Genomic DNA, 18,415 nt, shown 5'->3' with positions numbered 1-18,415 from the left:
TTCAATAAATAACAGCTGTTATCATTTTTTCGAAAATGTATTGGATCGTAAGGTAAGTATATTCCGCTGTATTTGCCAATGATTTTCCTTGAAATCAGCCAAATTTTACCGCGATGACACTTATTTGCCGTGAAACATAAGTGTAGTGACGGGTGCAACAATGCACTTCACTTCTTCCGTGCCTCTGTGTTCGGCTGCCTGGCGCGGAATTTGACAAACTGGCTCGCTGGCGTGTCATGACCAGTCAAGATGTGCTTCTTGACTTGCATCAGCAGTTTGGTCTTCATAATGGCACTGTATAGACGTGTTACGTCAGAGAAAATTATTGCAATACTAAATGATATTCTTGTCTTAGATGCCATGAATTGCATGTATGGACATCTAGCTTTGTTTGGAAACAGCAGTTCGTCAATGGTTGTGTGTGGTCCAGGCTATGGTAAGGGCATTTTAGTACTTCAGTTACGAAGGAAAAACATCTTAGCATGTACACATGGCTATCGGACTGACACATGACTATCTTGAGGTTGTGCGCCGACGTGGAAGGGGTGCTCGGCAGGCTTCAAAGCGACGACACCTTCTCGTTCAAGATCCTACCTGAGAAGGAGATGGCCATTCTGTGGAACCATAGCCTGGGCCACACATAACCTTTGACGAACAGCTGTTTCCAAACAAAGCTAGATGTCCATTCACGCATTTCATGGCATCACAGCCTCATAAATATGGGCAAAAATACTGGCATGTAGCGGAAAAAGATAGTAATTATCTGATTAACGGATTTCATTACCTTGGCAAGGACGACTCTCGTCAAGCTGGGAATCGCTTTACAGATCATGCTGTATTGAAACTTATGCTTGACCAAAGGCAGAGATATTACTAATGGTCAATTTCTCATCACTTGGCTTGGTTTTGCTTGAAAGAAAGGGTACAAACCTTTTGGGTGCCATAAAGAAGAGAAAGAAAGATATCTCTGCTGGAAAAAAAGCCCTTGTATTTAAATAATAATAATAATATTTTCGTATATCCTCTTATTCTGCATATACTCAAAGAATACTTCTTGAAACAGCTCATCACCATTGCCCAAGTTCATGGGAAACTAACTCGACATGGTGAGGATGTAATCATGCTCTCCAATTACTCAGTAGTGTACAACAAGGTACCCTTTCTTATGGCCACAAAAGTAAAGAACCTTTTGCCTCTGAACATCATATATATTCCTTTGAGACATGAGTTCAAGCATAAAATGAAACTTCTTCCTGTTATTTAAGTTACTTCAGCCTTAAAAAGTTCTTCGATGTGTATTCATATCACAGGGCTAGTAGATTGTTTCCTTATGTTGCTGCATGCATGCATGCATTGTATTTGACTTATATTTTACTAAGTAAAAAAAGGACCTATAAATCATATCTGATAATGGTATAGATTTAAATCAAGTGTAATATTAATATAATTGATAGTAGTACTGACACTTGGTGGAAATCCTTTATTGTGGGAGTTGAAGAAATAAAATCTTGGCTTTTTCTTTTAAGTGATTTATTGTGATGATGAACTTGCAAGCATGCTCTCACAACAACTGTTACAACATAGTTGCGTATTAGTTTGATTTTAACGTAGTGAATCTATTGCCAATTATCCCAAGAAAGTACATAGCACTTTTAGTGGAAATCACCCTAACCGAGTCAGATACACCGCATCCAGTGATAAGTGAAGTTTGTTAACTCATGAATTTGTGCACAAATCAACAGTTTTTTCTTCATTGGCAGGCATTACAAACAGTTAGATAGCCTAGCTATGGGATCACCTTTGTCCCCTGTCCTAGCCAAAATTTATATGGATAATTTTGATATACTTAAGTTCTCTATTATAGTTCCCTACTTCAAAAAGCATAAAATAATATCGATATGTAGTCAATGTGTACTGTGATTGACAGGGGTATGTCGTGAAATTTAACCTTTTCGCGCCGAGCTCCTTTACAGGAAGTTGCTTGTGGCTATATGAAGGGTTTGAGAATTTCTTTTTTGCCCCATACGGAGTTTTTTCTCGGCTTGGGACTGTCCAGGTAGTCGCTTCCTCCCCTTAATGACCTTTCCTAGCGGAGTGCCGGACCCTTTCCTCGGCAACTGGGCAAATATAATCCTCGACCCTTTTCCCCAAAGGTAACCCATCCCAGCGTACTTTTGCGGTCAGTTTATTGTTGCCAGTGCAATTTTAATTTTTTTAATTGTTACTGTTGCATTAAATGTCAGTTTATACATGTATTCCTTTCATTTTGCAATGCCGTTAGAACTTTTAAACGAAGTTCTACGGTTATTTTTAGGTTTTTCAGCTAAACGGCACTATATCGTAGCCAAATGAGCTTTTCCGAGAGGAGTGAGGTTATCGTCTTCCACGTACATATTTGAGTAGGAGAATACTTACACCAATATACTCTTGGATGTTCCACTTGGAGGATAATAAGTTTTTCAAAGAAAACATTAACGCTCTAATGTATCCCGAAATAAGCCCGTGAGGGGCACAGGGCAGACCACCTGGATCCTGACCAGAGAACCAAGATATGAGAGTAATTACCTGGGTAGAGAAGTTCTTATTCTTGCAATGGTATGGAATGCTTCTCACAGCATGTGTCTACGTAAAACATTCCTTATCATACATTATCGTACATTAAATTTACGAATTTTTAGGATATGCATTAATAAGTATTTATAGCTAAATTCGTTTAAAATACCTTTGTATTCAAAGGTTGGTAAGAGGTTATTAAAGTAAGCCGCTGTAAGTTTGGCTCACGACAAAGAACTAAGAGAATCATATTTTATTACATTACGAGGGCTTTTTTTTCATGGAAGTTAAATCGGATGTTCTATCGAATTTCACCGCAAATGTACTCTTAGAATGTAGCTAACAGAGTAACTTATATTTTAGATGTACATCATTAAAATATCGCTCCTATAAACTTGATAGTAAGATAAAAAAATAACAACTAAACATCTAACCTTAGCGTCTTCAAAAAATGTTCTAGGTTATGATCAACTCCGTTAATATGAACGCTAGAATTCCGTTTAAAATTTGGAACCAATCAGCAGAACATACAGAATGTAATTCCTCGCATTGATTTTCAATAAATACAACATTTATGTGTTTAGTTATTCCACCATATAAACAAATAAGTGACCATGAGCACCTTCCTTGAGTGGGTCACTAAGTGCCGGAATGGGCCGAGGTGTTCCCCACACGGACAATAGGAAAGGGTCGGACCTCTCTTGCCGAGGGACCCACTTGGCATTCTTGACCGAGAAATCGTAAAAAAACGGCCTTTGCCCTTTTGCTTCGAAAAATTCAAGCCATGAAATCATGCCCTGCGTAGGGAAGAGGTTAATGCGATTTCTTAGAGTGCTCAATTCACAGGATAAATACGTGTATGAATAAATAAATACAATTTTTGGTACAGAAGTCGAGGAGGAAGGCATACAATGGAATGTAATGGGTGTAGACCGCAGACTCAATTGGAATACGTTTCGACTGCTGTTTATGATTTTTTTATCGTTCTGAAAGGTGGAAATCAGATTTCTTTAAATTTGCTGTCATCCATAGATTATTCATATTTTATCATAAATATTATTGATTTACTTCTTGTTCACATGGAAAATATAAGCTAATATGCGAGTTTATATGGTTAAAGAATAAGTTGTGCGTAATCACGTGCTAAGTTAGTTTTAATTCCCTGTCCATTCATATTTTTTCCTACTTTCAGCCTACTTCTATGGAAAATGGAGAGCTGATTCAGAATCAGACAATGGCCATGGAGTCTATGACGGAGGCAGTAGGTGAGTGCTCATAAGTGCTTGAAAATAACTTTTCGCACAAAAGACTTGTAAAGAATTCAGACCAGGCAAATGTTCCAATACTGGATCTCAGAATTCAATCAAATTTTGTGATCCCAGAATTCAATCAAATTTTGTGATCCCAGAATAGGGTAGTTTCCTTCATCAAAGAAAACAAAAGGCAATAATTGCGATTCGTTATCCACCATTAGTGTATTCATAATATACAAATTATTTCGTTTTATAAATGCCGGTTTAGACGAATGGCAATGGTCCATTTTTATCCTCATTTGAAAAGGGCCGGATTGGCGCCCATGCGATGCCACTCCACGTGACGTCACAGGGACCTAGTTTCTATAGGAAAAGATAGGAGTTATACATCGTCTGAGGTTACCAATGCATGCATGAGTCAAAGATCTCAGGAAAACATGTCTTAATAATCACTTATTAAAACTGGCTAAGGTCGGAAAGTTTTCCTCGTTTGATAAGGTATTAATAATCCTTATTTAAGCCAAGCGCTACCAGGCGGCAGGGCACTAGGCTACCCGCTGGCAGCCTGCGACGTATCAGCGCTAAGCCTCGTCTCAAGGTCACCTCACCGGGCGGAGGGGGAACCAGAAATACGACGTACGGAAAGATTTCCCATCATTCCTACTTACGCGTCGCGTTTTCGCGCGCTTGTAAATTTTCACTTTTCATTTAATCGCGAAAAATAGATATTGTCATTTAAAAATCTAAAAGCGTGAAATACGTACTCCAGGAGTAATAATCTTTCGATTTAGGCAATAAAAAAATAATAGGAAACCACCCTATTTGATCAAATTTTGTGATGAAATTTGTCGTACTTTCATTTTACTTTTTATTTTACAGAAGCCTGTTGTTCCATAAATTTGAAGAAATTTTTATTTTTATGAGTGGATCGAAACTGTGACCGCTCTGGGTGACAACTGGGCACTTTAAGCACGGGACTAATGCTAACCCTTTGCAGAGTGTCTCTTATTTATTAATATGTTTGACCCTCAAATGTTTAACTGGATTTGTAGTTTAAAATATTGGTTGTACATGTTACCCCAAATGGGGGCTGATTCGGTGACAACTCACAATGGACTGCAAAAAAAAATTTGGTGAAATTCTTAGATCAGCTTTTTGGACACTCCACTTGTGAAGGATGTAGCATGTGAATATTTCATCCTGCTATACTTTCTTTAGTTTATGTTGACGGTTCTGTTGGATAATTTAATCAGGTCGGCAAATTTTTAGTAAAATTTTCTTCGTGTTTCAGTGAAATATATTAATATTTCACTGAAATATTGCTATGTAGAAAAATTCATAGCCTTCTATTTCTTGATAGTCATGGTAGCGATAGACAAAGTTAACATGGAACCTGTTAAAATGAGGACAAAAGGTTTGGTTCAGTTTTGAAATAATAGAAAAAAATTAATTTGATACATAACGCTTCCAATTCACTCTGTTGTGCTCATGGAAACTGTGCTATATTAGGTCAATTACATATTCATGGAAGACGTGAGACATGGAAAAATACTGATTTGGCTAAAAATAGGCAAAACACAATTTCAATGCCTTGTGTGCCGAAGTTCTGGTTCTGGAGATAAAGGACAGTAAGTGACCAGTCCATGCTTACTTATTCTTGTTAGCTAAGATTTCAAGGCTATAGTTTCATCCAAATTTTTCATGGTTGTACAATGACGTACAGGGCATCACCCACATTGAGGGTGGTTATGAGAGGTTTGAATAATTTGGATGTAGTTTTACAAATAACTTCATGGTATATTTTTTAATATGGATGCTCTACTGCCATTTTGCGTGAAATGGTGCACTGGGGTGTTTTTTGGAGTAGATGTTTGAGGTTATTATGTAATGCCTTACTTAATTTCTCTGAGCTGCAGTGCCACTCAATTTGTGAAGAAATGTTTTGACCCCAGTATAATAAGTAAATTGCAACATTGTTTGTGTGTATGGCATTGAAACGAAAGATCGTTTGAAGTTGCAACTTTGATATCTGTCTTATGGTTGTTATAAATTTGGTCAACGAATGATATATTACATGTATAAATTTACTCATTTTAAATGTGAAATTCTTTTCTAGATCACCCTACTTCTGAAAGAGCCTCAGCTTTGTTTACTCTCCTTGAACAAAAAACTAGAGCATCAAATTCGAGGAAAGGAAGGAAGGTGATGGATGAAGACATTGAAAGCTGTGGTACCTTGGTTGCTGATAAAATAACTTCGTGCTCAATTCCTGGTGATGGACAGTTTCATTCGAAATCTAGGCATGTGTCTAAAATCAGAGGAAATAGAGAAACAATGACTGTTGCTGGACAAACAAATGGTTGTGATAATCGAGACACCATAGAGTTTTTCAGGGTCACTGACAGTAGAAAGAGTGGCCATGAGGCAGCCATGCGAGAAAACAAAGAGATGAGTACTAGCATGATCAAAAATCCTCGGAAGCTTGCCAAATCAAAGGACAATTCTTATCGTTGCTTCAACTGTGGAGATGCATTCAATGCCAAGAATGATCTTATCGAACACCTCAAAATTCATTTTGGTTCTGGCATTTTGGATATTGATGCTAATTTGACAATCAGAAAAGATTTGGCCCTCAAACCTCTTGTTTCAAGAGGAGAAACTAATAGTTCTTATCAGTCCACCTCCTCCAAAAGTTTAAATAAGCTGATATGTAAAAGACAAGGGATGAGACAAAACGGAAATGGGGTTTTTAAGGCAAACTTTGGAGGAACAAGGGAGAAAAATGTGAGGGAAGTGAGGAAAAGCTTCACTGCAGATGGGGCATCATGCAGAGATAGTCCACACAGTGCAAAGAAACATTATTCCTGCAATGAATGTGAACAGCCATTCTCTAATAAGAGTTGCCATATCCGTAACAATTGTATTCATGCGAAGGAGAAACCTCATTCCTGCGGTGAATGTGAAAAGTCTTTCTCTCGAAAGAGTCACCTTATAGATCACATTCGGACACATACTAAGGAGAAACCTTACAGCTGTGGTGAATGTGAAAAGTCTTTTTCTCTTAGGAGCAGCCTTGTCTGTCACATGAGGATGCATACAAAGGAGAAACCTTATTCCTGCGGTGAATGTGAAAAGTCTTTCTCTCAAAAGGGTCACCTTGTTCAACACGTTCGGACTCATACGAAGGAGAAGCCTTATTCATGCAGTGAATGTGAAAAGTCTTTCTCTCAAAAGAGTGTCCTTGTCCGTCACGTTCGTACCCATACAAAGGAGAAACCGTATTCCTGCGGTGAATGTGAAAAGTCTTTCTCTGTCAGGAGCAACCTTGTCTGTCACATGAGGATTCATACAAAGGAGAAACCGTATTCCTGCGGTGAATGTATAAAGTCTTTCTCTCTAAAGAGTCACCTAATTTATCACATTCAGACTCATACAAAGGAGACACCTTATTTCTGCAGTGAATGTGAAAAGTCTTTCTCTCAAAAGAGTATCCTTGTCCGTCACGTTCGGACTCATACGAAGGAGAAACCTTACTCCTGCGGAGAATGTGAAAAGTCTTTTTCTCATAAGGGTCACCTAATCTATCACATTCGGACTCATACGAAGGAGAAACCTTATTCCTGCTGTGAATGTGAAAAGTCTTTCTCTCAAAAGAGTATCCTTGTCCGTCACGTTCGGACTCATACAAAGGAGAAACCTTATTCCTGCAGAGAATGTGAAAAGTCTTTCTCTCAAAAGAGTGACCTTGTCCGTCACATTCTGACTCATACGAAGGAGAAACCTTACTCTTGCCGTTAATTATAAATGTCTTTCTCTAAATAGATTCACTTTTTCGCTCATTTAAAAACAGTGATTGGTCTAAGTAGTCTAATTAGTGTTCACTAGCCACTAGGGTAAAAAAATGCTTACTGTTATGATAACTGCATTGTTGAAATGAAAGAAATGCCTCGTAGTAATTGAATAATGCAATATTATTCAACTAAGTCTGTGACCTAATTTCTAAATGTTTTTGTAAATGTACTCTACTTTATTCTTAAGGATAAATAAATTATTCTTTTATCTTTAAATGCTGTTCTTAAATGGTAAAAAAGTGTTTAAATTAAAATGTAAGCCATACATTTCAACACTTTTGATAATAGTTTGAGGCACTTAGGGCAGTATTTTAAGACGTTCCTAGTGGAACGACTCTTCCTGTACGACTCGTTACTAGGGGGAAGTCCACCTCTAAGCGTTTTTGAAACGTACCTCTCCGTTTGTAGGACCAACTCTATCGACAAGCATACCGATTGTCTCCCTACTATTTTGAGCATGGCTCAGACCATGCTACTAATTTGTAGGAACGGTTCCAAGGTCTAATATGGCGGAATGCGTTGATCACCTCCGGATTTTGGCATTTTTTTATAGACACATGTTGCAATGTGCGATCAAAATCTGTAGTTAAGATGTCGCTTTTTTAACCTCACGATATTTATTTAATCATCATACATGCCTGTTATAAGAAAACGTATAAAAAGAACGAAAAAAGTGAAGTCCGTAATAGCAATGAAGTGAACAACCATTGCAATAACATAGATGCAGAATTTGCTAGGTATGTGATGGAAGAGCCGTGTATTTATGTTGGAAGAATGCACCTTAGGGATAGGCAGAATTGCATATTGTATTATTCAGGGGCGGAATTCCTCCAGAGGTATCGCTTCTCTAAGAGAACTGTCACAGACGTTTTATTAGCCTGTGTGAGGAGTGAGAGTTCAAGCAACCGTGCTCAAGTAAAAATTTCTCACTTGAAACCGAGCTGATTCTTGGCTGAAACTCCCCTGAATGTGTTAAAACTGCCTTGAAACAACCTTGTAGCTGCACTGCACTGCCTTGTCCTCAACAAGAAAAAGAGCACTCAACTAAAACTCTGATACCATTCTCCCGTGCAAGTCTATGCATTTGAACTGCTTCTCCCTTGCTGCATGTGTGCCCCACTGGACAATAGGCTCACCCAGGTAAAAATATTTGCTCTGTAACTAATCTGGATCTGGTCTGTAACTGGTCTGAAAGGCTAAATTTATCTGTAACTGGTCTGTAACAGAACTAGGCTGGTCTGGATTTCAGAGAGGCAAAGGAAAATGGTCTGCAACTAGACTGGAATTCTGGTCTGTAACTGTGCTGTAAGATTAGATGATGTGTAACTGATCTGAATCAATTGCCTGTAGCTGCACTGGAATTTTCGATTGTCTGCAACTAGTCTGGATCAATTCTGTAACTCAGCTGAAATATTCCATGGGTTTCAACTGGTCCGGAACTCTACTGAAATGGGTACCAACTGGTCTGGAGCTATTCTGAAAAATCAAAGGGGGGCAACTGGTCTGGATAATATATGAGCTCTGATATTTTATTCAGTGATCTTAAACCGTTCTTAAATTTAGTTCTTACTGTTCAATCACTAGAATATATTTTAGGCATTGACATTTAGTGGAATTTGGAATCCTAGTCTATGTAATAATACTGATAATGCGTATGTACTCTACGTAGATGTTTATTAGGCGCGAGGTAAGCGAACACTGCTGTAGACCACACTGGTGTGGACTGGCGGACAATGACAAATGACATGCGATATACATATGTTACAGTCTATGGAGTGGTAAATTTTTATGCACATTACTTTTTTTCAAGAAGAGATAAAATTTATACATGTGTAACTGATTAAATCAAGCTTAACTTTGTGAAACCTCTCCATATTGGAAATAATGGAGTGAAACTTTGTCAGGTTCACTATTATATTAATATTAAGTTACGAAGAAGAAGTTAATATAATAGAGAACCTGAGAAAGTTTTACTCCTTTATTTCCTTCAAACATGTTATCTCATATATAAATTGCATATAGGTTCAAGGGTACCCACTGCACATAACCATACAACATGGGGAGTTGCTTTCTTTTGACGGCATTACAAAGGGGGACAAAATAAATTTAGACTGATATCAAAAGTAGGTTCAAAGATTTTCGCTGCGTTGATAAGATGATATTTGCATTCCCTTCGGGTTTTCACCGCGTCTGTTGGGTTTTCGCGATAACAGTTTCACTGACATTGCAGTCAGCGTCTTCAGGTCGAAGGTCTGACACTGTTGGAAACTGTTGTCGCCAAAACCCACAAACGCGGTGAAAACCCGAAGAGAATGCTGAGATCACCTGATAACAAAAGTATTTTACATAAAAGAATCTAGCAGAGGTGGGTAGTAAAAAATGTACAGGAGGAAAAAATATATATTAAATGAAATTATAACAGAAGAAACGAAGGTTGAAATATCAAATAGGACTCGGGCAAATAGTTAGCAATCAATGAAAGAATTTGCAATGATTTATTCGAATTTATTTACCCGTTCCACACAAAATGTTTTATTGCCAACTTCCACCATAACACATATATCAGCAATACGATTAATGGCAATACTTTTTACTTTTGATGTTACTAATACGTCATTAATGAAGATATTTTCTGGCAAGGTACTAGAAGTAAAGATTTTGTCTTCTCTAACAATAGCTATGAATTCCCCTTCACAAATGCATTTGATGGCGCAACAACAAGATTTTAGTTTAATAGATGACTCAATGACACAAAACGAGCCATCATCTAACACAACAAAAGAGGAGTAATGCTTTCCTTTTATAGAATAGATTTCTGTGACATAATCCACTACATCCTTATAAAGTCTATCAAACACCCATATTTTTCAAATATCACTGAAGGGCATTTCTTCTATTTTTTCTATAGCTTTTTACATGAATGCCGACACCGAAAAAACAGGTTTTAGAGCACCAACGACAAAATTTTTGGGGTCAATCTCTTCTGTGCTGATAATCTTGGCACTTAGATTTTCAGCATAACCTTTTGCACTGCAGTCATGTGGCAAGGAACCAACATGCATAGGAAATGACCGCAAAAGCAAAAACATATCTGCTATTTTCATAGCAACGTGAGTTTTCCCAGACACAAACTTTTTCAATTGTCCAAGAATAGGCTCCGATGGGAAACAACTTGAATGAAATAACCAATAATGGACCAAGTTTCCTCACATGATCGGCTAAATGCTAATTTGAGTGACATTTGCTGATATAAAGCGATCACCAAAAATTTTGCTAAAGCCTTTTACAAAATCTATCAATAAGGTTTCAGCCACACCAATGTCAGACACAGATAGAGAGTTTAACAAGAATATTGCATGAACAACATTCAAATAATTCTGGAGCATTCTATTTGGTAGAACATCATGCAAAATTGGTATTGAAAAATAAAAAAACCGTAGTTATACTCAGCTGTTTTGTAGTATGCTAGTGACTTTCTATAGGTCATGGAGTGCGAGACAGGAAATATGGGGGTTTGACAATAGCAAGTCTCATAGACACCAAATCAGTATGACCATGCAGTGAAAATGACTCAGATTTAAAATTTGGGCTAAACCAAAGCTTCATGAGAACTTTTCCTCCAGTGCCACCAAAAACAGAGTGCATTACATCTACTCCACAACCATTTACATAGTCAGGCATGATTTTCGAGAGTAGGCTCACACCCTTAAAGCCGAAAAATGCCTTCCCAGATTTCTCAGCCTCTTCTGCATGCCTTACTGAAGCACTCCGCCTCCACTTCCTCCACTTCCTTCTTCCACTTCATTCTGCCTCCTCCCTTTCCTTCTACTTCCTAAACTTCCTTCAGCCTTCTCCCCTCCCTTCTACTTCCTCCACTTCCTTCTACGTCTTCCACTTCCTTCAACCTCCTCCCCATCCTTCTCCCTCCTCCCGTTCCTTCCCCCTCTTCCCCTTCCTTCAACCTCCTCCCTTTCCTTCAACCTCCGCGACTTCCTTCTATTTCCTTCATTTCCTTCTCCCTCCTCCCCTTATTTCTCTCGCCTCCACTTCCTTCTACCCCCTCCACTTCGTTCTACGTCCTCCACTTCGTTCTACCTCCTCCACTTCCTTCTACATCCTACACTTTCTTATACGTCCACCACTTCCTTCTTCCTCCTGCACTTCCTTCTACCTCCTCAACTTCCTTTTCATTCCTCCCCTTCCTTCTCTTTCCTACATTTCTCCGACCTCCTCCCCTTACTTCTCCCTCCCCTCCTTCATACTCCATTCTCCACTTCCTTCTACCTCTTCCACTTCCTTCTAACTCCTCCCCTTCCTTTACCTCCTCCACTTTGTTCTACCTCCTCTACCTCCTTCTACCTGCTCAACTTCCTTATACCTCCTCCACTTCATTCTACCTGCTCTACTTCCTTCCAACTCATCCATTTCCTTCTACCTCCTCCACTTCTTTCTGCCACCTTCAAATTATTCTACCTCCTCAATTTCCTTCTACCTCCTAAATAACTTCGACCTCCTCCACTTCCTTCTACCTCCTCTCCTTCCTTGCCCCTCCTCCACTTCATTCTCCCCCCTCCCCTTCCTTCTCCCTCCTCCACATTCTTTTACCTCCTCCACTTCATTCTCACTCTTCCACTTCCTTCTACCTCCTCAATCTCCTTCTTATTCCTCTATTTCCTTCTACCTACTACCCTTCCTTCACCTCCTCCTTATTCTTCTACCTCCGCCGTTTTGTTCTACCTCCTCCACCTCTTTATACCTCCTCCAATTCCTTGAACCTACTCTTATTCCTCCTCCTTTCTCCTCCACTTCCTTCCCCTTCTCCACCAACTTTTCCCTTCCACACTTTCTTCTACCTCCTCAACTTCCTTCTACCTCCTTCAATTCGTTCTGCCTTCTCTCCTTCCTTCTACCTCGTCCACTTCCTTCTATGTCCTCCACTTCCTTCTACCTCCTCCAATTTCTTTTAACTCCTCCTCCTTCTTCTACCTCCTCCCCTTCCTTCACCCCCCTCCACTTCCTGCACATTCTTCCTCCTCTTCCTTCTACCTCCTCCACTTCCTTCACCCTCCTACCCTTCCTTCTCTTTCCTCCATTTCCTAATTCCTCCACCCCTTCCTTCTCCGACATCCCCTTCCTCTACCAACTTACCTTCCTACTCAATCCTACACTTCCAACTCTCTCCTCTACTTCCATCTACCTCCTCAACTTCCTTCTCTCTCCTCCACTTACTTCTACCTCCTCCACTTCATCCTACCTCCTCCACTTCCTTCAACGTCCTCCACATCCTTCTAACGCCTGCACTTCCTTCTACCTCCTCCACTTCCTTCTGACTCCTCCACTTCCTTCTACCTCCACCACATTCTTCTACCTCCTCCACTTCCTTCTATCTACTCCACATACTTGTACCACCTCTACTTCCTTCAACCTCCTCCACATCCTTCTTCCTCCTCCATTTCCTTCTACCTCCGGCAATTCCTTCAACTTCCTAAACTTCCTTCAACCTCTTTCACTTTTTTCTACCTCCTCCACTTTCTTCTTCCTCCTCCATTTTATTTTGCCTCCTAAACTTTCTTCTGCCTACTCAACTTCCTTCTCTCTCCTCCACCTCATCCTACCTCCACCACTACCTTTTACCTCCACCACTTCCTTCTACCTCCTCCACTTCCTTCAACCTCCTTATCTTCCTTCTTCCTCCTCCACTTTTTTCTACATCCTCCACTTTCTTCTGCCTTCTCAACTTCTTTCTTCCTCCTCCACTTCCTTCTACTTCCACCACTTTCTTCTACCTCCTCCAATTCCTTCTACCTACTTCACTTCCTTCTACCTCCTACACTTCCTTTTACCCCCTCCGGTTCCTTCTACTTCCACCACTTTATTCTATGACCTGCACTTCCTTATTCAGCCTCCCCCTCCTTAAACCGCCTCAACTTCTTTCTACCTCTTCCACTTTCTTCTACCACCTAAACTTCTTAATACGTCCTCCACTTTCGCCTACGGCCTCCACTTCCTTCTACCTCCTACACTTCCTTCTACCTCCACCACTTCCTCTTACCTCCTAAACTTACTTCTACCTCCTTTACTACATACTACCTCCTCCACTTCCTTCAGCCTTCACCCCTTCCTTCAACCTCCTCCACTTCCTTCTACGTCGTCCACTTCCTTCTCCGACATCCCCTTTTTCTCCCTCCTCCACTTCCTTCTACCTTCTTCACCTCTTTCTACCTGATCCACTTCCTTCTACCTCCTCCAATTCCTTCTACCTCCTCTATTTCCTTTTTTATCCTCCATTTCCTTATACCTTCTCCACTTCCTTCTTCCTCATCCACTTTCTCCTACCTCCTTCACTTCCTTTTACCTCCCCCCCTTCCTCCTACCTCCTTCACTTCCTTCTACCTCTTCCACTTCCTTCTACCCCCTCCACTTACTTCTACCTCCTCCACTACCTTCTCTCTCGTCAACTTTCTTCTCCCACTCCACTTCTTTCTACGTCCTCCACTTCCTTATACCTCCTCCACTTCCTTCTTCCGCCTCCACTTCCTTTTAACTCCTCCACTTTCCTGCAAATCCTCCACTTCCTTCTACCTCCTCCACTTCCTTCTACCTCCTTCACTTCCATTTGCTTCCTCCACTTCCGTCTATTTCCCCCACTTCCTTCTCCCTCATCTACTTCCTTCTACCTCTTCCACTTCATTCTCCCTCCTCCACTTCCTCTTACCTCCTCCACTTACTTCTACCACCTCCACGTCCTTCATCCTCCTCCACTTACTTCTACCCCTTAATATACTTCCACTTCCTCCACTTCCTTCTACCTCCTCCATTCCTTTCTATCTCCGCCAATTCCTTCTTCCTTCTCAATTTCCATCAACTTTCTCCACTTTCTTTTACCTCCTCTACTTTCTTCTTCTTCCTCCACTTTCTTTTGCCTCCTCCACTTCCTTCAACCTCTATACCTTCCTTCACCTCCTCCACTTAGTTCTTCCTCTTCCACTTCCTTCAGCCTCCTCGTCTTCCTTCTGCCTCCTCCACGTATTTCTACCTCCTCCACTTCCTTCTATGTCCCAAAATTAATATTGCCAACTTCAATTCCTTCTGCCTCCTACAATTCCTTCTACCTCCTCCACTTCCTTCTACGTCCTCACCTTACTTCTACCTCCTCCCCTTCCTTCTACCTCCTCAACTTCCTTCTGCCTCGTCCACTTCCTTCTACTTCCACACTTTCTTCTGCCTCTTCCACATCCTGCTACGCCCTACACCTCCTTCTACCACATCCACTTCCTTCTACCTCCTCCACATCCTTCTACCTCCTACACTTCTTTTAACCTCCTCCACTTTTTTCCTCGTCCTCAACTTTTTTCTAACTTCTCCACTTCGTATTCCTCCTCCACTTCCTTTCTACCTCCTCCACATCCTTTTTTCCTCCACTTCCTTCTACCATCTCCTTTTCCTTCTACCTCATCCACTTAGTTCTCCCTTCTCCAATTCCTTCTATGGCCTCCATTACCTTCTACCTCCTACACTTCCTTTTACCTCCACCACTACCTTCTGACTTCTCCCCTTCCTTCTCTTTCCTCTTCATCTTCTCCCTCCTCCCCTTCCTACTCAATCCTTCACTCCCATCTTTCTCCTTCACTTCTATCTTTCTCCTCAACTTCCTTCTCTTTCCTCCCCTTACTTCTACCTCCTCCATTTTCTTCTACCTCCTCCACTTCCTTCAACGTTCTCGACTTCGTTCTTCGTCCTCCACTTCCTTCTACCTCCTCCACTTCCTTCTACCACCTCCACTTCCTTCAACCTCCTCCACTTACTTCTACCTCTTTAACTTCCTTCTATTTCCTCCACGTCCTTCTACCTCCTCCATTTTCTTCTACCACCGCCAATTCTTTCTACTTCCTCAACTTCCTTCAACCTCCGCCATTGTCTTCTACCTCCTCATCTTTCTTCTTCCTCCTCCAATTTTTTTCCTCCTCCACTTTCTTCTGCCTATTCATTTTCCTTTTATCTTCTCCACTTCCTTCTACCACCCCCACTTCCCACTACCTTCTCCACTCCCTTCTCCCTCCTCCACACGAGTCACACGTGTCCAAGTGCCGCTCCCGTATATCCTCTGATTTCATGGGTAATTCGCCGATAAACTAACGCTGCTAGTGTCAGCAACGATTGTGAAAGTGTCCGCTGCTGACCAATGTGAAAATCTCCGATATTCACCCATTTTTGGCGTTTTTGTGGCATTTTTTGTGTTTGCCACAACCCAGCCGCTACCGAGATTTTTCAAAGTCGACATTCTTAAGGGTTGGCTTTGGCCACCGAGTGATTTTGTGTGATTCCAATGCCGTTTATTCTACAGCGCTTGTGAAAGTTTCGTTCTCTTAAGTGCATTTTTCATCCGATTACAAGTGGATTAAGTGTTCAGTTTTACCGAATTGGTTTTTATGTTATAATTCCTTATTTTAGTGAAAATCCGTCCTGATCGAGGGTAATCAGTGTTCCGGAGTTACTATTCTGTTATATTTCACCCCTTTAGTGTCATTCTGTGCCTAAGTTTCGGTTATTTTCGAAGTTTTATGTTTCATGAGTGAACATGTGATCCTGTTCTAATAATTACGTAATTATCTCTTATAAGTTTCATACCAAGTGTTTATATCCAGTGTAGGACATCTATATCATCTAATTCTATTATTCTGTGTGCCATTTACCTCCAAAAGTGATAATCTGGGGTTATTTTTCGATGTTTTCGAAGTGATCGGCGATCGTCTTTTGTTTTGTTAACTGGTGTCTCATTATAACCTCCCTTTAGAGCCCCAGAATTGTGTTCTGAATAATTTTCTCAAGGTCCTGGTGGTATTGCGATCGTCCTGTGTTAATTAGGAGGCCAACAATCCCTTTTTCAAATATTAGTGTTTTTTGACTTTGACTTTATTTCATGTTTTTTGGCACCCCTCATTAGAGGCATATTTTTTGATTCGACGTTATTCTCACTGTGCTTACTACTATTTCACCGTGAACCGGAGCCTCTTCTGCTCTTGGGTGCCGAGTTTTTCATTTTTTAAATCTTAATTCAGTTTATGCGTGGTACTTTAACGTACCACCCTCTGTTGGACCACGGGCCTGCAGTGTCCCTCAAGTGCATACACCGTCTTTAGCTCACCGGTGCGCTGTCGTGTGTGAATTGAGGTAGTGTCCACTAGTCTGGTGCGCTATGGTGGGCAAAAACAAGTCATCAGTCAGGGGGGCTGGCCGTAAACGTAAAAAGAAGGCATCATCTGCCAGTGATCTCGGTGTGTCGCAGATCGGGGGCGATCGTTCTCGATCTCCTTCCCCCTCAGCGGCCGAAATCGTCCCCGACACTTATCATTCTCCCTCCAAATCTACGAAAAGCCATTCCACAAAATGCCCATCTTCTCCTACGCCATCGTCCACCCACGAGATCACCTCTTCTGCTTTCAAGGTACCATGTCGGGAAGTGGAAAAGTGTGAGGGCAAATTTTGGTCAAATTGCCCATCTTCTCCCACGTCATCGTCCATCCACGAGACCGCCTCTTCTACTTCAGTTGCAATGCCCACGAAAAAACTGAAGTCCTCCACGTTAAGCCCTCCACCTCCCCCGCTAACGGATGTTGAGATCCAGCCACCGCCTACCTGTCCTCCTTCCCCTTATTCCACTAAAAAGCCATCTCCTCCTGACTCGACCTCATTGACTTCTACCTCAACAACCTACGCCACAGCTACCGCCAACGCTACCGGGATGCCAGCCTTTTCCTATTCTGACGTTGGTGATGTGCCGAATAAGCGCACCGCTGTGGTGTGTGAGGCAGTCGAGAATGTCCCGCTTGATAATTACCTCATACCCATTTTGTCTGTTGTGGACCCTCGTGATATTAAATTTGCATCCAAGATCAGCAATAATAGGATTTGCGTCTACCTCAAAAGTTTGGCTCACGCCGAAAGGGTTGTTTCGGCTTTCCCTTTGTGTTATCAGGGGAAATCCTATAAGTTTAGGAAATATGTGTCAGGAGCAACTAGGATTTTTCTTTCAAATGTTCTACCAGACATACCCTCTTCGATTCTCCACAACATGTTCGCGCAGTACGGGCGTGTGGTGGGGTCGATCTCCTGCGTTCGATCCTCCTGTCGAGACCCTCGGCTGGCTGGGGTTCAGACGACTAGCTCACGTGGTAGTGGACAACCTGGCGGATCTTCCCTTTTCCTTACCTGTGGAACATGCCGGGACCGTTTACACGGTTTTCCTTAACCTCGATGACATCGTCTGCACCACGTGCCGGAGGACGGGGCACCATCAGGCGCGATGCGACATCATGCGTGGGAAGTCTCCCACACCTGCTCCGGCCGTGAAGGCAGTCACGGTGCTTCCCACTCTACCCACACCGCCCCCTTCTCCCGAGAATCCAGCACCGCTGGTCGCGGAGGTGCCTCGGTCCTCGGTCGCGGAGATCTCTGCGTTGGAGGGAGTACCGAGGCCTTCCGGGGATGGAGCTCATCGACCACCAAAACGGAGTCCTGACTCACCCACCGAATTCCAGGCGAAGAGGTCGGTGGTGGAGACAGAGGACCGCCTATCTTCCAATGACGACGACTGCCATGACTCAGACATGGCCGACCTGACTTCTAGTTATAACAGTTCTGGTGATGAGTCAGTTTCTGACCCTGGTAACACTGACGAGGATGACTTGCCTTTGGTCGATGATGATATAGTCAATAAAGTCTTAAAGGATGTTAATGACCAAACTGACATCAAATCAT

At 41.6% G+C, this 18,415-nt stretch overlaps 1 protein-coding gene across 1 annotated transcript in view; it reads left to right on the top strand.

Moving 5' to 3' along the window:
- Window positions 1–16,797, top strand: part of LOC124170418 — a 38,458-nt gene extending 21,661 nt beyond the window's left edge. Inside the window, exons 9-11 of the mRNA XM_046549139.1 lie at window positions 3,746–3,818; window positions 5,923–6,881; window positions 16,717–16,797. Of these exons, the coding sequence (XP_046405095.1) occupies window positions 3,746–3,818; window positions 5,923–6,881; window positions 16,717–16,797 (1,113 nt within the window). The remainder of the gene's footprint in view (window positions 1–3,745; window positions 3,819–5,922; window positions 6,882–16,716) is intronic.
- Window positions 16,798–18,415: the final 1,618 nt, after the last annotated feature.

Source organism: Ischnura elegans, chromosome 13 (genome assembly GCF_921293095.1).
Source record: "Ischnura elegans chromosome 13, ioIscEleg1.1, whole genome shotgun sequence".
Lineage (NCBI taxonomy): Eukaryota > Metazoa > Arthropoda > Insecta > Odonata > Coenagrionidae > Ischnura > Ischnura elegans.
This window is presented reverse-complemented; position numbering and strand designations above follow the sequence as displayed.